The 23310-nt window shown below is 38.1% G+C and overlaps 1 protein-coding gene across 1 annotated transcript; it reads right to left on the reverse strand.

Moving 5' to 3' along the window:
* Window positions 1-251: 251 nt before the first annotated feature.
* On the reverse strand, window positions 252-23310 carry LOC139733762 (uncharacterized). Its single transcript, XM_071644567.1, has 4 exons — window positions 23066-23310; window positions 20737-20824; window positions 18713-18894; window positions 252-498 (listed from the first exon to the last, which is right to left on the reverse strand). The coding sequence occupies exons 1-4, from the start codon at window positions 23305-23307 to the stop codon at window positions 252-254; spliced, it is 759 nt and encodes a 252-aa protein (XP_071500668.1). The 5' UTR covers window positions 23308-23310.

The raw sequence follows: 23310 nt of genomic DNA on the forward strand, positions 1-23310 counted from the left end.
GAGGATGTAAAACAAAATACCAAGCCATTGTTTGAGGCACCAATTAACCCTAAAAGGGCCGGAGGGGGGGGGGTGGAATCCTCCCCCCTCGCCGTTTCGTGCTATAATGCGAGAAGGGGTGGAATCTGCCCCCCTCCGGTCTTAGCATAGCCAAAAAAGCCTGGTCCTTTTAGGGTTAAACTACGTGCCTTTGGTGACATCAATTTATAGCTCAATTTTCTTCGAGGCTGTGACCCGAAGAATCAAGTTATTTATTTTATCAAGAGCTCACTGTGGAATGAGTGCAAATGCACCTGTTCTTGCCGCTTTTTGAAACGTCTCTTCTGCCGTTTCCTCCCACCCCATTCCTCCTCCTCCTCTTCATCCTCCTCTTCATAAACTTCCACCTCCCAATCTTCATCCTCATCGTCATTGTCTGTCTCCTCCTCTTCCTCCTCTTCTCCTTGTGACTGCATCTCAGTCGCTGCTTCCCTCTCTTGTCTTAATTGTTTCTGCCTCCTAAAAATATGAGCAATGCAAAGCAAATACACCACCAACAAAATCTAATTAATGAGATCAGGTTTAGTCATCTTCTGAGGTAATGCATTATATGTTTGAATCATGTATCCTGTTGTGATTATTACTTTGTAACGCACAGTAGAGTATATCATTATAGTAGCTGCTCAATATAAATGTGATTTATTATTTTCATTATTATCATAATCATTATTATTATCATTATCATTATTATTTAGAAAATCATAACTTCAATAGAGATTTTGTACAGTGTTTAAAAGTAGAAGATGGTTAAATGTCCAGAGTAAAGCTTACAAACATATAAAAAACAACAACTATGAGCTCCACTCCCCATGTGTGGCTAAAACTAACCGAACACTTCTGGAATTTGTGTCTTCTGTCTTCTTTCCACCATGTTTAATATTTGATATACAGTGTATGTTATAATCAAGGTATACCTGACAAATCAGCGCATTATCAGAATCTTTAAAAAAAAACACCAACTCATATATATATATATATATATATATATATATGTATGGGTACATTCGAATACAAAATCTGCTGTGGCATATCATTAGGTCCAGTTACTTTGACCTTTTAATAAACAGTGAAAGAATTTTAGGCAAAGATATCCAACTTTTGAAAACATGTCAAAATGCATTATTTTGGGTCATTTTGAAGTCTCATCTAATTTTGTTTCAAAGCTTGTGAAAGTGCATTACTGTATGATATCAATCACCATAATACAATGATATCATGCACATCAGAATGAACACCTGAAATTATATTGTATGATTTATAATGTTTCCAGCATATGTTCAAATCTGGCAGGGAGCATAAATAAAATGCATATTTCGTCTAAAAATGTCCTCTCCAAAAACAGTTCAATAAAGTTTTTGAAGATTTAAGAACCTGCACAGGCCTTTTTTACAATCAGTGGTGTAACTTTTGTACTCAGAGGGTCAAAATTTCAAACAAAATATTTTTTCATTATTCTGTTTGATTCCTATTGGAAAGTATTCAAATTTTTGAAAAAATAACATTTCAGACCTTAAAGCTGAAGAGTTATTGGTGTAATTTAAGGAAAACCCTGACACCTGAAGTAAATTTAAGCAAAATTTTGTTTTCATGAATTGCACCATAATGACAAAACTCTGTAGTCAAACTTCACCATGCAAAGTTTATATGATTAACAACAATATATAGTTTGTGAATCAAAACTATTTGGGGGTTGAATATAAAGTGATTTTTAAAAAAATACATGAGATTTATAAATTTTTGGTAAAAATACCAATTGACATGCAATTTTTAAGATTTTAACTATTTATTGGAGGGCAAGCCAGGTCAAACTCTATACTATAACAAGTCTTTAAGAAGGGCTACCTTCCTATGTAGGTTAAATGAAATTCCAATCATTTCTTTAAATCTTGGATTTTTCACACATGGATGTTTCGGAGGTGACAGTTAACATAATAGAATGTTTCGGAGGTGACATTAATATTAACACTCAGTTTTTTTGAGAATAAGTGACAATAACACAAAACTTCTTCTTTTTATCAATGTTTTTAATAATTATAACTCGAAAACAAGAAATTAACTCCTGTTTTAAGCAGATAAACCACACAGAACAAGTGTTTTTTTACACTTCATTAATTGGCATGGGTACCGGTAGTTTGCCTTCCATTTGGACGAAGGTTTTAATCTAAATATTGTAATCTGAAGAAACATGGCATTCCATTTTCTACCTTAAATTGAGATGAGGGTGTGAGATCATTTTAGTAATGTTTCTTTGCTCTCAGAACGTTTTATTCCACAACACCAGGGAAGAATCACTTCGTTTCGGAGGTGACATTCAATGTTAACATTGTGTTGAAATATTCATTTACAGTAAGAATATGACGGACATAAGCTAGATATTGTAACCTGAAGGAACATGGCATTCCATTTTCTACCTTAAATTGAAATGAGGGTGTAAGATCATTTTAGTAATGTTTCTTTGCTCTCAGAACATTTTATTCCACAACACCAGGGAAGAATAACTTTGTTTCGGAGGTGACATTCAATGTTAACATTGTGTTCAAGTATTCATACAGTGTATGTCCCCCCCCCCCCCCCCCCCCAAATTTACAATTAGACTTTGGCATTGATAGCACCCAACATGATTAAATCAGCTAAAATCTACTTTGGGGTCTTAAATTATAACATCTTAGCTCTATTTTGCAGAAAGCCCCAGTCAATTTGGTTAAGTGGTCTCAAAGAAATGTGGATTGTTATAAAGGATGTCAGGAGTCTGATTCTTCCAAGTTTAGCACTTGGATGCTCTTGGAACTGCATATTAAAGGACAAGTCCACCTTCATATACATAAGGATTGAGAGAATGCAGCAATATTAGTAGAACACATCAGTGAAAGTTTGAGGAAAATTGGACAATCCGTTCAAAAGTTACGAATATTTTAAGTATCTGCGCAGTCACTGCTGGAAGAGAAGACTACTACAGTGTATGATGTCACATGCGTACAACTATATAAGGAAAATAAAAAGAGAATTTCACAAAACTTTACTTTTTGAATAAAGTGTACAGTTCTTCGATTTGCTACTGACGTATGTTAAGGGTAATATTATTCCCCCTGCCTTCTGAAAGAGAGAAGTCGAGTGTTCTTTTGTTATGCGAGAAAAATGGAAATATGTTGAATTTTCTTTATTCTTTCTTTATATCGTTGTACTCATGTGACATCACAAGCTATAGTAGTCTTTTCATCCAGCCGTGACTGAGCAGAAACTTCAAAAATTCATAACTTTTGAACGGATTGTCCGATTTTGCTCAAACTCTCAAGGATGTGTTCTACTAATATTGCTGCATTCACTCAACCCACATGTCTATGAAGGTGAACTTGTCCTTTAATGTGTAAACACAATATACAGAACTTGGAGGGAAGGGATTCCTGACATGCTCTACAAAAATTCTCATTTCTCTTTGACCTCTGAAGCAAATTGAATGGGGTTTTCTGTAAGGTGTGGGCAATGAGTTATATTTTCAATCCCTCAAATTGTATTTTAGATTGATTCACTATCTTTAAAGTTATCGTTGCGGAGGGTACCATTGTAATTTTTTGGTGGGGACATAGGTTATGAATGCCAACAGCAAAAATTCTTATTTGACTTGTATTATGTTTTTGTTTGCACATAGTATTATAAATAGATTAATTCAAGGATGTTCATGAATTCTTCATCATTCTTGATAGCCACCATACAAATGTTATAATACTGGTGAAAGGTGTTTGGTTCATCTGGGATAAATTTTCTATAATACCAGATGCATTTAAACTATTGACATTACTAAAATGTATTTTATGTATCTTTCTGAATTGCTTGAAAATTACCAGCAAATCATATATATTAGTCACTTTTGAGAGTAAAAAGTATAAGATAAGAAAAAATCATTTTATTGTTTTGGAGGTGACACAACACAGAGACAACCCAACTTCTCAGGTGTTAACTAATATATTGTGAACATTCATGCCTTTCCTCATGGCTTTAATTTTCAAATATAAGCTCTTTCTTTCAGTTCTTACTTGTTATTTTGTTTAGTTATTCTCTTTCATGATAGTGGATACCAGCTCATATTTTGCTTTAGATTGTAATTCATACTAATCTTTAGCAAGTTTTTACAGTTTGGTTAAGACAACAGTTTGTGTTTCCCAGCTGAAGAGAGCGGCATAATGCTTTTGTGTGAACTTATGGGGAATTTTTTTTTTTTTTTTTTTGTTAAGTAATTTTACCCATCAACTTCTTAGAAGGTCCCGGACACAAACTGGTCTCAAATAACCCTATAAGGGACCGAAAAAGGACAAGTTCACCTCAATAGACACGAGGGTTGAGTAAATACAGCAATATTAGTAAAACACATCAGTGAGAGTTTGAGGAAAATAAGGCAATCTGTTCCAGAGTTATGAATTTTTTAAGTTTCTGCTCAGTCAAAGCTGAATGAGAAGACTTCTATAGCTTGTGATGTCACACGTGTACAAGGATATAGAGAAAGTATCAAGAAAATTCAACATATTTTCACTTTTCTTGCATAACAAAAGAACACTTGACTTCTCTCTTTTGGAAGGCAGGGTGAATAATATTGCCCTAACATACATCAGCAGCAAGTTGAAGAAATGTGCACTTTTTTCAAAAAGTAAAGTCTTGTGAAATTCACTTATATTTTCTTTATATCGTTGTATGCATGTGACATCATACACTGTCGTAGTCGTCTCATCCAGCAGTGATTGCATAGATACTAAAAAAAACCCGTAAGTTTTGAATGGATTGTCCAATTTCCCAAACTTTCAATGATGTGTTCAACTTATGTTGTTGCATTCACTCAATGCACATGTATATGAAGGTGGACTTGTCCTTTAAGAAACCATTTTCTTTTCCTTGAAATTCCAGTACTTAAAGCCAAATTCTAAGATAAAACATAATAACAAAACAAGGTAAACACGTCATCAAAATTATATTGAGATAGAACTACAAATCTTTTTTTTTTTTGGATCTTTCCCTTTCCAGTCCTGGGGACTTGTTCCTCTGTTCACTTTAGTTGTCAGATAACTTCAATAATCTTAAAAAATACAATGTCATAAACAGTTGGTTCAACTTGGAAAATGTAATAATTATTGTCATATCAACAAAAAAAAAAATCACATCATTTTGTTTATGATTACCACGTTGTACATGGAAAAACAACAACTAAGAATTCAAGAACAAGTTGTGCACCGGCTATAGGCATGTGGCCTGTTTGTGGAGTTTGATTATTTTATGATTTTTTTTAAGATTGTGGACTAGGGCATGCATGAACTGCCACATGTATCACTTTGGTATCAAGGGAATTCTGGTGAGCTAGGTATATCTACAAAAGTCACTTCTATTGTGATGATTTTGTAGATATTAAATGTATTTGAAAATGTTAATAGATAGTGAAAAGGAACTGAAGTCTTGCCTTTCACTATCACATAACAATATGGTGTTAACAAACAATGTCACCTCCGAAACATAAGAAAAAGCAACCTACATGGAAAGCTGTGATTGGTAAATCTTCACAACTAAATTGCTTAAATTGGAAATCAAGCTTCTAAGATGAAAGCATCTATATGTTTACTTAACTAAAGCAGGAGAATTGATCTCGATTACAATATTATATATACAACAGATGGGTGTATTTTGTGCATTCTCTTTGTTAAAAAAGTGAAAAAATGTAAATTTGCCCTAAAACGTACAGTATAGTAATAAATATAAGAGTGAGAGTGTGTTAGTTGATTTCTCCACTTTGAGACTTATGTTACTAAAATAAATGAAACCATTGGTGTACATGATATGGTTTCTTTTCAATAGAAATGAGCAAAAACTCTTGTTAACAGTGTTTTGTCACCTCCGAAACAGTAATTCTTAGTTTTTATTAGATCTTTTATTAATCTCTAGAAAATTCTCACTCCCTGTTGCCATATTACTATTTTCATCCAAAAGAGATTCCTGTCAATTGGACAGAATCAAACAAAATTGCTTTGTCTTCGAGAAATTATCAAATATAATACGCTTGTTGTTTCGGAGGTGACGATTGTTTCGGAGGTGACAAGTGTTAACGGAAAATTGTAAATTGCTCCGAAATGAAAACAACAGGCTATATTTCTACTACCTTCCTTCAGAGATAATGTGAGGGGATATGTTACATTTTTGTAAATGTAATGTATAACTGATGTCAAGAATAAAAAAATCAAATACATAAATCTGTTGTGTCGGAGGTGACAGAAAAGTTAACGGAAAAGTTGCATAAATTTATAAACACTCACCAAAAAATAATAAGCTATTTGAATCAAATAATCTTTGGATCAAAGTTAAGTCAGATTGATTACTATTCTGTTTTGATGGAAATTAGCAAAGTTGAATTTTATGATTGTGAGCAAGAGCTAACTCAAAAGAGGGGTTAATTGTTAACGGAAAATGTCACCTCCGAAACATAAAGTTTGGACAATTTCAGTCTTTAAAGAAGACAAAGCAGAACCTGGTAAACATAATAGTTCTTAATGTTGGATACCTGTCTATCACCACAACAACAAAAATAATGAAAAGGAATAAACAATTTAATATGCTAGGTCTGACAAAAAAAACCATGTCAGAGTGCATACACCAAAAGTGTTGGATTTCAAGCATGTAAGTGCATGCCACATCTGAAAGAAAAAGAGAGGAAAGTTCATTAAGGTACCCAAGGTAGACACTGTGGGTGGTAAGTTTATGAGAAAAAATAATGCATATCTGTCAGTGTATAAGAAAGTTATACACCAATTAGTGCCAAAACCTTGTTTTACACCACTGATTGTAAAAATGGCCGTTTGCAAAATACACTCATCAATACCATACTCTTATTCTAAACAGTATTTTTTTTGAAGTATTTTTTTTTCAACAAACATGCATAATTTTCAAGGAAGTGCACATCTACACACTTAATAGACAATTTCATCCAAAAGTGTCCTCTCCAAAAATTGCCATGTTGTTCAGTGCTCCATAGAAATTTACACTAGGTACATGTTTTAAATCCTAGGTAGCTACTAGCAGTAGAAAAAGTTGCCTACAATGTACATATATCAAGACTTATTCATATGATCTTCTTCATTTAGTTTTAATACACATGTCAAACAAACATAAATACAATGTATACTCACATCCATGAACATGAGAATGGGAGGTAGAAAACTTACATAACTAGCCACTGCAGAGTGAGTAATATGTGTAGTTTGTTACAATCATTTTCAGGCCTTCCCCCTTGTTTATGATACAAAGGCTTAGAAAAAAATGTCTCTTTGAATTATAAGTTTATCTTCAAGTCCAATTGTTGAAATGAAAACATTTTAATAAAGGAGTGAGGAACATTTAGTATTTTTTTTTAAATCTTAGTACTTTACGCATTTTATGATGCTCATCACACATTATATGTATACCAGAGTCTGTACTGATATAGATCTACAATGTATATTCACAGAAGTCCATTATTTTGAAGAGGACAATTATTTTGACACCTTTACCTTAGAATGGAATATCTGCCCCTCTCAACGTTTTGCGCTATAATTCTGTAGCGCTACAAGGCGTCGTCGCGAGGCTTCTTGACCTTGTTTGTTCAAGTCTCACGCAACTTTTGAGACCAAATTTGCTATGTCCGCGCATACTTTTGCGAAGCCACACCCACTTTTGTTACAGAATGTCGCCCCAAAACGGGCACAATTTTGTGATTTTGTCTACATTTGCTATGGAAAACAGTGCTCTGTCATGAAAGTCACGAAAACCTGAATTTTTAATTACTAATAATCACTTTCATTGATTAGTTTTGTGGTAATTATGGTAGAAAAGTGGTCAGTGACAATTTACAATGAAAAACAAAGAAAAAAACAAATGTAGAAAAACAAAGAAATATATAAGAAATTCTGGGGGCCGCGCGGAGTCCATCCCCCCCCCCAAAAAAAAACAAACAAACACCAAAAATGCAGTCGCCAAGTTTTATGCGCAAGCATAGAAAACACATATATCTAGGGTTATGTATGAAACACCTCTCTCCCACTCAAAACAGATTTATAAATAAACTCCTCACCAAGGAGTATAATATCACTATACAAATAGTGAATGGTCATATTAAAGTATAATGGTACAAGATTTTGCATGAGGTAAAAGATACGTGTAGAGGTGCTCTATATTCAACAAGGCAAAGGTGAGTTGAATAGCGTACATCATCTTTCACTGAGTGTGAAATCTTGTTCCATTGCACAAGTAAGGACCATACCGTCGCTGGGGCGATAAACCTCATATCTATACAAAATGTCAAATGGTTCAGGAGAGCCAAAAAACATGGCGGCCAAAGCACTATAGCGAATGGGAAAGCCTTTCCTTTGACATGCTGTGGTGGCTTCATTTTTGAAGTAAGACACTTGGGATTTGGACAGGACATCACTTATCCCATTATTTGACCATTAATTAAAAAGTCATTTTCACCAAAATTGCAGATACAAGGTCTTGTCACCCCAGCGATGATACACTATTTGTTTTCATACAACACCTCAACGTCAACAGATGTAGTTCAAACAGATTCTTGAATTTAGCTCAGAAATGGCAACCATTTTCTGTTAAGGGGCAAGTGATTAGCAGCTTCCAATTGTTGAGTGTGCCCGGCAATGTTTGTTTATTGTGACATTAGAGCCGTGCTATCAAACAAAAGAAATCAAAGGAACTTGACGACATCAGCCATGCGCTATCCATTTTTGCTCAAACAAAATTGCACAGCTGACAGCCACAGCGTGCGATGGTACTTTTAACTGAATGCCACATGATGGACAATTAACAAATTGGATAGTTATCCGTAAATTCTTTTCAGGTGTTGTAGACAGTGGACTCCCATTATAACGAAGTCCTCTGGACCGGCAATTTTCTTTCGTTGTATTGAAATTTTGTTATAACTGAACAAATAATAAACATTAAAAAACATGGAGCAGATGTTGCGGTCTGAATTTTTACTTTGTTACAACCATGTATGTTATAAAGGGAGGGCACTGTATATATTAGCCAAACATAGTTTGTGATTTGGGAACTACAATGTATCCTCAAACTTTTGAGGTTCTTGATTCTGTTTGACACTGACCTGGTTACCATACGAGTGGTTCTACCACTAAATGCATGAAGTTGGAGAGCTTGCAGCCATACGCATGTTTAATGGGAGTGCATTGTATAATATCATACAATGTATATTAGCTAAACGAAGTTTGTGATTTGAGAATTATTCTCAAAATTTTGAGGTTCTTCATTGTGTTTGACACTGACCTGGTTACCAAGCTTGCAGCTATATACTAGTATGCACGTTATAATGGGAGTGCACTGTATAAAATTAATTGTAACATAACTGGGTCGTAGTGTGTTGATGCTGGGGCTGTCATGTCTTTGCATACATAGGAATCATTCTCTCTCATCACCACATTCGTATGGAACAAGAAAGTACAAATAATTACACCGGTATAGCAAAGGTAATTGAATAGTCCAATGACACAAATGCTTCACTTGCCTTTACTCTTGACCGCTCGATATTCATGGTAAATGGAGGGAAGCATACCACAAATTCAAAGTCACCGTTGCCCGCAGCCTTTTTCACTCTGTAACCGACTGCCCTCAACCAGGGCTCTTACCGGCTCCCTACACGCCATCCTACCCCAGACGTGGCTAGAACGCAACTGTCCCTTACTCAGTACACATACACACTTTTATCCATAACGCGCGCGACGAAACGCACGCCCCATCCGTTTCCATATCATGGGCAATTCCGCAGTTAGGTGGACATGACATGGATAAAAGAAATGTGCCTCTTTATCTTACTCTTTAGGTAACAGCTAATGCCATGGATGTTCACCAATCATAAAGGGCTTTCAAATTCAGTAGATTTAATTTTTCGTATCTATGCATTTTGCGAGATCTGAAACCATCATTTAAAATGTACATCTGGGACAGTGGATGCTGAAATTCACTTAAATGTAAATTACAGTGGGTTCCTTTGAAAGTTTTTCCTCAAAGTTTTGCTAAAGGGTAAAAGATGAATACATTCAAATACTCCAGAAGTCATATGACATTTCGTCAATTACAAAAGGGTGAAATGACCTGCAGAATTACTTCGGACAATTAATGTAACGTTACTAACCGTAACGTTTCTAACCATGCTTTTGGGAGATTAGCTAATAAATCATCAAACTGCTAAAAATAATTGCGTGAACATTTGTCATGATGCAATAATTGAAATCATTGGAACACTTTGTTTGAAGTACCTTGGATTTTTGCCCACTTTTTGTTACAAGACATTGATTTTTTTGTATCAATTTTCATTTTTTCGTAACGTTACTAACCTGCCCTTTTAGCTGCCATAGCAATTCTAATATTTATTGGATTTTATTCATTCTTTTCTATATCATAAATATGGGAAGGATAAACATGTTTTTAACATGATTTTGACTTGAAATGAATAAATGGGGATTTAGTAGTAAAAATAAGTATCTAAATTTGTTTAAATGTAACATTACTAACCACGGAATTGCCCATATACTCGAACTTGCATACAAGCACTATCGTGACTGTCACTTTTGTTACACTACCCCCCTCCAAAAGGAGTCAGTCCTTTGAGAGTGAAATAGCAACAATAACAAAAACGATGGTGTAAAACTGCTTTCCTGTTTAATAGTGAAACAACTTTTATCGGACAGTCTTCACAGATCTGGTTTCTTTCCATTACTATAAATAATTGAAGTTATAACTTCCTCTAGATAGATAAGCTTTATTCTACAACTGATTGACAAATTGCCCTACATCGACGTAAAATAAGCACTGAATTGATCAGTGTTTTTAGTAGTAGCCATGATAAAAAATCATGGGCGTACATACTCGAGCAGGATTCGAACTTACGACCTCCTGATCACCGGACAGGCGTCATCTCCACTAGACCACCGAGCTTTCGCCCGAAAGCAAGTGTTGGTTCTAATCCTTATAGCATGCAGCGGGTACTGCTTTGTTATTCAAATTCATGAATTTCTTCCGTCGAGATGTTTTCATTGCAACTGATTGACAAATTGCCCTACATCGACGTAAAATAAGCACTGAATTGATCAGTGTTTTTAGTAGTAGCCATGATAAAAAATCATGGGCGTACATACTCGAGCAGGATTCGAACCTACGACCTCCTGATCACCGGACAGGCATCATCTTCTACGTAGGAATATACTTTTTTCCTTGAGAGTCATATTATATGGAATGCATACTCATTAACAAAGAACATTACTTATCCATTTTTCATATCCATTGCAATTAGTATCCTAACTCAAAAGAAAAAAAAAAGAAAAAAAAACACTACTCAGTTACAACTTTTTCCTTCAGACCTGTAGTGTTCTGTGATAGAGGGTATATTGACCCTAAAAAGGCCAGGGGGGGGGGGTTGAATCAACCCCCCCTCGACATTTTTCGTGACTATTCCGCCACGCAAAATTTTTTGACTGCGCCGTTCGCTGACTTCTTACTTTCAAGTCTCGCGCATCTTTTGTCACCATTTTTGCGAAAATCGCGCATACCATTACAATGCTGCATGACCTTTTATACATGCCTGTCAGACCAAAAATGGCTCAAAAACGTGATTTTGTGTGTAAAGTCTATGCAAATGGAGATTTCTCACCTTATTCATAAAGATATGATTATTTTCACTTTCATAGACTGAAATCAATTAATTTTAGCATAATTATGCTTGGAAAAGGTTCTGTCATAAATTTTATGAAAAAAAAAATGATAACGCAAAAGGTCGAAAAACAAGGAAACAAAATTCATAAAACAATAAAATACATAAGAAATTAAGTTTGATACTGAACTTTTTTTTTCAAGTACATTATTAGGAATGCTACAAAGAATGTCATCACCAAAAATTAGGATTCTAGGAGCTTTACTTTCTGATTTAGAGCAACAAGTATGATTTTAGCATAATTAAGTAATACTGTATAATGAAAATTTCCATTTCTTTTTGTATAATGTGGTAGATTACGCCACAGGTAATGCATGTGCCAATTTTCATCGCGATCAACGGCCGAGATCGGGGGGGTTTGAATCATCCCCCCCCCCTTGGCCACAGAACACCCCCAAAAGCACAACCTGGTTAGTTAAGACATACCAGTAACTGTCTGACCTCCAATGCTTAACTTCAAGTAGCATAAACATCTGCTTTTGCACATAATAAACGTTTTCAAACCTTATGTGTATCTGAACTCATGACTTAACCCTAAAAGACTGAGCTATTTTGGTAGCTTGAAAGAAGGGGGGGGCCCTAAAGGGCCCCCCCTTAAGATCTCGGCCGTGGATCGCGCAATCGCCGCGGAAATTTGCACAATGGTAGTGTGCGATGTAATCTACAAGATCGTATATTTGTGACAGTGCACCTCAAAACGAACATAAAGTCGCACACACTGATTTCGCGTGAGGACTGAAAATAAGTGAAATGGGTCAACCTAGCCGAACTTGACTTTTTCATATTTTCTGAAAGAGCGGGTGTTCTTTTAAATTATGCAAAATTTGGTATCATAAAACGGGCAGGAAAGTGTTTTTTTTTAGCAGTTTATCTCGAACATTTTTGGTAGAATAGTGTGATTAGGTGTGTCTTTAGAATCCCTTTTTCATTTCTGAAAAACCTTGTCCACACTCTTCACTTTCAACTCTAATAACTTTTGAAAGGATAGTGCTACTGTTTTGAAAGTTGGCATTGATTATGGACAGAATGTGTCAATGAGGCATGCTTAATTTCAGTTTAATCTGATAATCCCTTCATTGTTGTTACTCTGGTGGTTTACTTCCTGTTTTTTGTCCCATTCATCGCACAGCCAGCACGGTTTGGTAAAGATTAAGCGCTTGAATAGACATTGTACTTCAGAGCCTCCTTTCTCAGTTCACACTTTTCCTGAGTTTGTGCTTTCTTTCCAATATTTAGATAGGTTAGGAGAGTCCATTTGATTTGAGTTATACATCATTTTAAAGCTTAAAGTCTGCTCTTTCAGAATATGGTCTTAACTAAAAATTCATGTCTGGCGACTTTTTGTTTGTTTTGAGGTGCAGAGTCACATTTAAATTTTTCCAAAGTAGTCTTCTTTTATTTTATTTTGATTAATTATGCTAATTTATGCGAGAAATCAGACTCTTTGATCTAAATCAGTAAATAAAGCTCCAAAAGTGCTCATTTTTGGTCTAATTATTCTTTGTGGCATTCTTGGCAAAGGCACTTGAAAAAAAATTCGGTATCAAAATTAATTTCTTATTCATTTTATTGTTTTATGAATTTCTTATGTATTTCTTTGTTTTTTCGACCTTTTGTTTTCATTGTTTTTTTAAGCAAAATTTGTGGCAGACACTTTTTGAAGCGTAATACTCCTAAAACAAATTAATTTTAGCCATTGAGAGTAAAAATAAGCATATTTATATGAACCATGTGAAAAAACTCAATTTGCATTGACTTTGTACACAAAATCACATTTTTGAGCCATTTTCGGCCTCACATGCATGTACAAAAAGTTATGTAACTTCAGAACCGTACCCCCCGGGCATCACAAATTTGGTGTCAAAATGTGCGTGAAACTCGAAAGAAAAAAGTCATCGAGCATCGCGGCGAGAGCATTGCGTGTTGCAGAGTAATCGTGCGAAATGTTGAGGGGGGGGGGCCTAAAAGGCCCCCCCAGTCTTTTTAGGGTTAAACAATACTCATCATTGCTATGATGTCATTATAGAACGTGTTATATTATAGTCTCACTTTGACAAAGATGATACACAAATTAAAACATACTTTATTTCTGGATTCCACTACTTTGAAAATGCCCTTGTGTTCTCTAATTACAGATCGTAAGGTTGGGTAAATTAAATAAATACGCCTTTTTAAATTCATAGCTCGCTGAACTCAATGGCAATCCTTGGTCAGGAATCTTGCTTCCAAGTCGACTTCAAAGTCTGTGACGGTTTCCTCCTGACAGACGAGGACTCCCTCCCGAAAGGTTTTCCTCTTCACTGTTTGCCTGATGTTCTTCACTCTCCCTACGCACTCTTCTTCTAGGTCGTTTGTAGTGAGTGGCACGTCTACTTCCACCCGGTTGACTTTGTGCAGTTTGGTGATGCCACTGGTTTGCCGATTTTTGTCAGCGGGATGTTGCATCACCATTCGATATTCCCTCTCTTTTCCTTCCTGGAAGACCTTCGTGCCTTGCGCACCGTACCATGTAGCGGTACTGTGCTCCTTAACTTTGACAGGCAGTCCCACCAACGTACGGTGCACATCCAGGCTTCCAATTTCCTTTCCTAGCTGGACACGTCTGATATCCGTTGGAAGCACATCGCCAGATCCATCGCCAGGGCCATCTGACTTAGTCACATCCTCGGATGTATTGTCCGCTGCCCGATGTTCTGCCTCCTGTAGGGCCCGCATCCCTCTTGCTTTTCCTGACAGAGGTGTTTTACTCCCCTCCTCGACGTACTGACAGGTAATGGGTGATACTCCCATTACTAGCTCATCTCCACCTTCATCATCTCTTCTGGCATCTCCAGTTGGGGTGACATTCGAGGGCTGCTTCCGCACCTCTGTCTCCTCCTGTGTTTCCTTTGGGGTAGCTACAGACCGACCCATTCTCCCCGGTTTCCCAGTCTCATGACTCTTCCGCAGTGGGCTTGTCCTCCGCTGTGGGCTCCTGCTTCTGGGGGTCCTCCTATGAGGACTTCTCCTATGGGGGCTCCTCCCTCTGCCCACTGGACTCTCTCCCGCTTGCATGTCATGGTGTGCCTTCTCATGGGCCCGAAGGTTGTCGATCCTGCCATAACTGCGGTTGCATTTATGGCACTCAAAACGTCTTGGATGCCTATGTTGACTTTCGATGTGCCTCTGTAGACTCCGGTGGTGTACAAAATACTTTAGACACTTGTAACACCTGAAGTTTCCGCCCATATTGAAACGTGGGACCCTGCATCAGAAAACAGAAAGAAAGGAACAACGCTGGTTCCTTCAGTTAATACACCCAACCCAAGTATTATGCTTGTAAACCAAAACGAACACAAATATCTCATTTATTCACCACATTTCAAGAACCAATTGCTTTGGGGCCATTCTCTGCCTTGGAGGGTTTCAACGTGATGCAGGGATAGACATTCGCCTAGGTGCTGGGATGGGGACATCCAGTTCGGATTCTTCGTCAGGGGGTGTCACTTCCGATTCGGTGTCTGATGATGTCCGAATCTCCTCCCTGATCTCCTGCTCTGTCTCATCCTTCTCACCAGGACAGTAGCTTGATTCTACTTCCGGCTCTTCCATCCAAGATTCCATCGGTTCCCCATGATAAGGCTTCAAACGGTCTGAGTGAATAACTACCATTTTGCCATTAGGTTTCATTTGAAATCTGTTGACAATGTCTGAGAGCTTATGTGTCATGAGATCCGGTCCTTTCCATCTTCACTGTAGTTTTGGAGACAAGCCCTTCGTCTTTGCGGGGTTGAAATACCACACAAATTTCGCGACTTGTACACCATCCTTTTCTGCTCTCTTGTCATGTCCATTTCTGGTGTCTAGCTGCTCTAGCTAAATTCCCTCTAGCTCTTTGATGTGCTGTCCTCATCTCCTCCCTCAGCTCGTACGCATAGTCACACTTCATTTCAGGGGCAATTTTCTCGTCTTCGTTAGTCGTTTCCATAGTAAGATCACTGGGAAGACATACCTCATGACCTAACATCAACATATTCCGTGACTCTCCTGTGGACTCTTGGGGTGACGATCGATAGCCAACTAAGGCCAGGGGAACTTGCCCGTCCCAGTCACGTTGCCTTCTGGTCGGGTCGATCATCATAGACACCATGGATACGAGCGTGCGGTTGAACCTTTCTATGAACCTGTCAAATTTTGGGCTATATGGCATTGTGCATGTTTTGTCGATTCCAAGGATGGAGCACATCTCTGCAAACACTTGGGATTCGAAATTTCGTCCTTGGTCCGAGTGCAATACGTGAGGCACTCCGAATCTGCACACAAATTCATGGACAAATTTCTCAGCCACTGTCTTAGCCGTTTGATCAGGGATGGGATACACCTCTACCCATTTTGTGAAGTAATCCCCTATAACCAACAGATATTTGTTGCCTCTCTCTGTCTCTGGGAAGAGGCCAACGATATCAAGGCAACACGTTCCATGGGCATCCCGACTGATCGTTGCTGTAGAGGTGCGCGTCTTGTTCTACCACGAGACTTCTTGCCGACACATGTATCACACATACGAATGACTGATCTTACGTCTGCATCCATTTTGGCCAGTGATACCTCAGGCGAACTTTTGCAATTGTTTTCTTAGTCCCAAAATGACCTCCTGTATGACCAGCATGCAGTTCCGCCACTTCTTGCTTCCGGTACTTCTCTGGGAGAATAATCTTCCACTGTAGGCCCTAAGACATCTCCACTATCAGATTCCCAACGTCGATGAAGGACGCGTCGTATCATTCACAATTGGTTCCACATAGGCCAGTACGACTTTGCATTGTTCACTGGCGACTCCACATTGGACCAGTCTGGTTGGATACCATCCTTTTCTTTACATTCAATTATCGATCTGATGGTGTCATCCGCAAGTTGTGCCACTCTAAAATCAGAGATGGTGATGGAGGGTTAAATGTAGACTGCCTTTACCTGCGGGTGGAAATCCGAGTTCCATATCAGGTCCGCCTTATGTCTTGTGTTTGGCTGTGGACAATCCCCTTTGACATTATCGCACTGAGTACAATCCCTACACGGTCATCTGGAAAGACCGTAAGCGTTCGCATGTGACCTTCCCGCACGATGCATGATTTCAAGGTCATACTCTGAGATGACTTGGAGCCATCTAGCCATGGACATCTCGGAAGTTCAGAAGCCAGCAGAGAGCTCCATGGTCTGTCCTGACTGTTGTCCGTTGCCCATACAGATATGGCCGGAACTGTTTGAGGAATAAAATGACAGGAATACAACGACAGCCAGTAATTCCTTACGGGTTGTACAGTAGTTCTTCTTGGCTTTGTTAAAGGCCCCCCTAGCATAGGAAATGACTCTTTCCTTCCCATCGATCACCTATTATAGCAAAGTTCCTATGCTTTCATTACTAGCATCTGTGTCTAAGATGTATTCACAGTCAGGAATAGGATACCCCAAAATTGGTGCCTCTTGTAATCGTTCTTTCAACTCTGTGAAAGCAAGCATCCCAAACTTCAGACCATGTATTAAAACGGTTGACCCTTATCCATCAATCTGTGTAGCGGGCGAGCCATGTACAAGAATCCTGCGATGAATCCGTGGTAATATGAAGCAAGTGCAAAAAAGAATTTGGACTTCCTTCACAGAAGTATGTCAAGTAGCAGCTGATTCTTATCTCGAGAGTGTTCCAGTTCTTCATCACATCGCTGCACCTCTGCTGTCAGCATGTCAAGTTCTTCTTTAGGGTCTAGAGCTGAATTTTCCGCTATTGTAAAAAGCTTTGTTTTTGGTACTGTAGAAGTACAAACTCCTGCAGAAAATGGAATGAAGCAACCTGACGAAACTGGAATGAAACTGGAATGCATACAAGCGACGAGATGATGGCACCTGAATCGAAGGCACCTTGAGCCTGAGGATGCCCTGTAGGTAGGGTTAACTCCTGCCCAGGAGGTCTATGAGTGAGGCTATAGCGCCTGAAGGTGATGTGTAGGTAAAGCTGTAGCACCTGCAGGTGACGTGTAGATGAAGTGGTGCCTGCAGGTAACGTGTAGGTGAAGTGACGCCTGCAGGTGACGTGTAGGTGAAGTGACGCCAGCAGGTGATGTGTAGGTGAAGTGACTCTAGGCGAGCCTCAAGGAAATACGTCTGACGAATACAATGTACAGTAGAGGTTAAGACACCTTTGCGTACTGCGTACGTGAAAGGGCTTAACGGCGACTTGAACTCAACGCAATAGATTGTTACCTCGGTGACGGCGCATTTAGGCGTCGTGTAAATGAAGTAAGTATGAAATCTAAATAAGTCGTGTAAATGAAGCGAGATATGAAGTCCGAATGAGATTGGAAAGTCTTGCAAATGATATGAAACCAATTTAATCAAAATCCTTCATATGCATGACAGATCCCACCGCTGCCACCAAATGTAACACAACTGGGTCGTAGTGTGTTGATGCCAGGGCTTTCACGTCTTTGCATACATGGGAATCATTCTCTCTCATCACCACATTCGTATGGAACAAGAAAGTACAAATAATTACACCGGTATAGCAAAGGTAATTGAAAAGCAATGACACAAGTGCTTCACTTGCCTTTACATACTCTTGACAGCTTGATGAATTAATGGAGGGAAGTATACCACGAAGTCACCGTTGCCAGCAGCCTTTTACTCTGTAACCGACTACCCTTAACCGGGGCTCGTACTAGCTCCCTACACACCCGTCCTTCCCCAGACGTGGCTAGCATGCAACTGCCCCTTACTCAGTACACATACAGACTTTTATCCGTAACGTGCGCGACAACACGCACGCCCCGTCCGTATCCATATACTCGAACGTGCATACACACACCATCGTGACTTTCATTTTGTTACAATATCAAGCCAAACATAGTTTATGATTTGGGAATTATCCTCAAACTTTTGAGGTTCTTGATTCTGTTCGACACTGACCTGGTTATCATGCGAGTGGTTCTACCACTAGATGCATATGAAGTTGGAGAGCTTGCAGCCATATGCCCTGATGTCTGAGATGAGTTCTGCCTAGGGAGATCATCACTCTTCGTTGCCACGGAGGGAGGATGGGTAACTTTCAAACCAGTCAAAAGTGTTTCATTAGACCCCCCTGATGAAGTCTGTGGTGAGACACAAATTGCAATAGTGCATATCAAAAGTCACAATGCATCACAAAACCAACAAAAAGTTGCCTTACATCGATTTTTATTCAAGGGCAGATTCTGGCAGAGCAGACTCTATAAAGCTTTAAAATTATGTATAAACTCAGTACAAATGGACTTGAATCCTATCCTACTGTATAAGCGGATATTTTCGCTCAACTAATTTTTTGCTCTTGGCTGGACAAAAAGAGTTTTGCATACTGTTCTTAATTCTGCGGACTCAAGACATCAAGTGCTGGAACATATGGCAAGGAAAAACATTCACATGCTTTTATTTTCCCATTTGGTTTCTGGCTGCGCGAAATGCAAAAAAAAAAAAAAAAAATCAATGCCTAGAAAATTTCCACTTTTACAGTATCTAAAAAGCAGAAAGAAGGTACACAATCATAAAACTCGTTTACTGAGAAAAGAGGCTTTGAAATTCGTGATACATTCAAGTGCTTAATCTCTTCAAGCTGTGCTCTGTAAAATGAATGGGGCCAAAAGAAAAACAAAAAACAGGATGCAAAACCCCACAGCAACCACAAGGAAGGGTTCACAATAATGATAATAATAATAATAATTGCATTTACATGGCGCTTCATACTGACAATCTATTATAGCACATTCTAATCATGACTAAGAGTTTTAATGCAGTACCATCCTTTCAGAAGATATCAAAGTTGAAAGTGAAGGGTGTGTAAAGGGGTGTTTAAACCATTAAGGATGAACTGATAACATGCATTTCCTACAGACACCTGCCCGAGTATACTCGGGACTAGTCTTCAAAGGATTAAGATAAGAAATGGGGCCTGTAACAGTACACATACCTATTCACACTATTCTCTCTCTCTACAAAAAAAAAAAAAAAAATATATATATATATATATATATATATATATATGTTCTCGAAAAAAAACTGCACACAATGCAATTTAGCATTCATTATGATCCAAGACTTTTAAATTATGTAGAAGACTTGCTCTTTCAGAAAATATAAAATACTAACAATTGACAAGGTTGACTCATTTCACTTTAATACTTTAAAAAGTCCTCACGTAAATCCAGATTGTGTGATTGTGTTTGGTGGCTTTGTGATGCATGGTCACAAGAAATAAAACTGTCTTGTCAAACACTGAGTATTTGTTTGGTTTCATATGTTTAGCATCACTACAGTATGCAATTATACAGATTGCTTGGAAATATTGTGATTTACTTTTTAATTTGTAACTATTATCACAGGCACTCATGATAACTGAAAGCTGACTAGACTCTTATTCATTGTGTACGTCAACAAAGTATGTCAAATTATTCTCACACAAAGGAATGCATTGTAGGGTTAAAGGGGCATTCCGGACGATTTTCATAATTTCACATTATGTAGTACATAAATCGACAGATCCAAGTATAGATTTGTGGAATTTATTGTGGTCCTTGAGCAGAGAAACCAATAAACTGGAAATCTTAAACAAATTACACTGAACAGTGTTGACTTCAGAGCCTCATATATTTCAGAAATGTAGAATTGTAATTCCATTACAATACCGCTTGCTCAACAAGTTCTGTGAAAAATCTATGCATGTCTTCTTCTTTTGTTCTGCTTCCTTGAGCACCAACTCGCACATTCTTATGGTGAGGCTGCGATGTCATCATCCTTGTTCATTGCAATTCGTTATAGATTTTGAAAACATTCTCATTCCTCATCCCAAGCACTATAAATTCTGAAACTCTGTACTCAGTTTAACTAATTTATAGTTGCTCAAGTGTAAAAATCTGAAAATCATCCGGAGGTCCCCTTTAAGTCATCAACATGCAGCTTACACAAGGTTGTTGCTGTTGCAGATCCCGTAGTCCTTGTTGTAGAGTCTGCAAACTTGCGAGTAATTCATGCCCTTGTTGAACTAGCTGCCTGCAAAATGTCACACATCAAGAACAGAAACAAAGCAATAAATGTTGTTCCACCGTACTCTGCCAAAACACAGAAAAAATGTAACAAAGTAGAATTTAAGTAAACTTACAGAGGAGGTTTGCACATGTACTCAGGTAAAACACTGTTTTCTGTTTACCTCCAGGATATCACTGATGTCAAGTCCTTGCAGAAAACCTGACCATAAACATTTATTTTGTGTAAAAGAAAGAAAACTCCAAACAATGTTTTACAATAGTGTTTTTCACTGTACATCAATTGACCTTTGACCTTATCTGACTTAACTTTTGTGGCTATAGCTCAAACCTGCAAAAAGTTTTTGTTTTTGTTTTGTTTTGTTTTGTTTGTCCATGCATGATAAGTTGCAATTCCTTCAAGCACAAGAACAAGCTTGTCATGCAAAAGATCAAGCTCAAGCAATAACCTTTTGCTTGCCCTGAACAAGCAATAGCTCGTGATTTCAACAGAAGGTATGTCTTGCCTACAGGTTCGAACACTAAAAACAAAGGCAGGTTAGATGTATTTGAACAGACATGTGTGTGTGTGTGTGGAAACATTTCTTGAAATAGCAGCAGAACTATAAAAGCACACTCATAAACACATAAACACACACACACTTGACATATACTTGCTGATTCAAATCACATCCCCAGCTGCTGCTTGATAACTCGGATCTGCCAAATGGCAGAGAGAGGTCTCCATGCTGTCCATACATGTCAGACATCCTACCCGTTTCTCATTATGTTTTGGGTGCTACCCATGAATATCATTAAATGTTGAAACAAAACAGTTTCTGATACATCCCTGGAGAAAATTCTTGCTGCGTCGATTTATTCTAATCTTTCAAAAAATTTTATGAGCACGAACGTGATGCTTTAAAGTGAGCATCCCACATAAGCAAAACCTCCCAGCTCATTTTACAGAGCTTGAAAAAACGCAAGCAGCTGCAAGTAAGAATGAGCAAGAGGTCTGTTTTATGTATTATATGCTCAGGACTTTAAAAGCAAATGCTTGGTCTCGAAGCAATTGCATGCAAAAAGCAAGCTTGCAAAAGATTTTGTTCACGATTGATTGTTTTTATGCATGCAGATTCAAGATAAAATGCTAGCACAAGCGATTGCTACTTTTTATGCACACAATCCATTGAGAGCACACAATCAGCTGCATGCATTTACTTGAACTTGACTTTTCGCTTTACAAGCTTGTGCTTGTGCTTGCAGCAATTGCATGAAAGCATAGTACTTAGTACTTTCATACTTTGTTCTGGTACATGTATGGTCCAATACAATATCAGGGACAGTTCATCACAGTTTTGAGCTTTGAAAAAGTGATGCCTACCTTCCACATTGCACGCATGATAAAGAAGTGTAGAATAAAACACCACATACACTGTATGTTGGGAACACTTTCAAAGTATCATCCCCTTGACACACCATGTGAAAAATTTGGCAAACAACAAGTCTTGGTTTATCTGTCTGTCATATTGTGCACTGTAAAAGACAAGAGTGACATAATATTTTAGTTGGTCTACTTGATTAACAGGCATTTTAAAGGGGATGGCTAGTAGTACCAACTGATCAGTGGGAATCAGTAGGAATGCTGGGGATGATTGTTCCAATCCTTGTTCCAATTTAAGAGTACATTACATATTTTTGTGTGAAAATCATTTGCTTCAGAATGGTCTCATATTCAAGTAATGTGCAGTTCTCAATGTTTCCAGGTTAGCATGCCTGTACAATGTCTGGGGGATCGTTAGACGATTGGAACAATCATCCCGAAGCATTCCCACTGATTCCCACTGATCAGTTACTAGCCATCCCCTTTAAACACCTATACTGTAAAACAAGGAATGTTCGCGTGCATTTTAATTTCGTGAATTTCGCGAGTGCCAACATTCGCTAAATTGAAATGCAAGAGAAAGTTCTTGCCTACACAATATGCATTGGATGTCTTTGGCAATTTGCAAAAATTGTATGCTGCAAGAAAGCCCGTCAGCTCCAAGAAAGCCTGTCAGCTCCAATTCGCCAAATTTTCATGCCACGAATATATCGTGCTATACAGTCACTTATCTAGATGAATGCAGGCTTGTGGAAATGCAAAATCAAAGGACACAATTTTACTATCATGACCCTACTCCTCCTCATCATGGTACATTGATGAGTGCAATAAAGGTGTCATAGTTTCTCCATGGCAACTACAGTGGGACACTCCCAATAGACTGACCTTGACTCCTGCTGGTGTCTCTGGATTTCATCATCCTCATCCTCCTCCATCTTCACTCTTATCTGCTCCTCTGTGTTATCACTCTCCATCTCCCTCCCTGCATGTTCTTCCTGTCCTATCAACATATTTCTCATTCTCAGCTCCTCTTCCCCCTCATCCTCCTGCTTTACTTGAATTCCCATCTCCATCCATCCTTCCTCTGCATCCATCTCTCTTTTAATCTGCACTTCCTGCACCTCCATGCC

The sequence above is a fragment of the Diadema antillarum genome, unplaced genomic scaffold, assembly GCF_040938485.1.
Source record: "Diadema antillarum isolate AM-2024a unplaced genomic scaffold, OU_Dant_1.0 seq00000490_RagTag, whole genome shotgun sequence".
Taxonomy (NCBI): domain Eukaryota; kingdom Metazoa; phylum Echinodermata; class Echinoidea; order Diadematoida; family Diadematidae; genus Diadema; species Diadema antillarum.

What these genes read in the sequence shown, in the direction of transcription:
- LOC139733762 (XM_071644567.1), bottom strand. Translation starts at nt 23,307, where the DNA reads ATGGAGGTGCAGGAAGTGCAGATTAAAAGAGAGATGGATGCAGAGGAA. An exon ending in TGCAACAGCAACAACCTTGT is followed by an intron (nt 18,895 to 20,736) that starts GTAAGCTGCATG and finishes GTCTCACCACAG; the next exon opens with ACTTCATCAGGGGGGTCTAA. An exon ending in ACCACTCGCATGATAACCAG is followed by an intron (nt 499 to 18,712) that starts GTCAGTGTCGAA and finishes TCATATTTTTAG; the next exon opens with GAGGCAGAAACAATTAAGAC.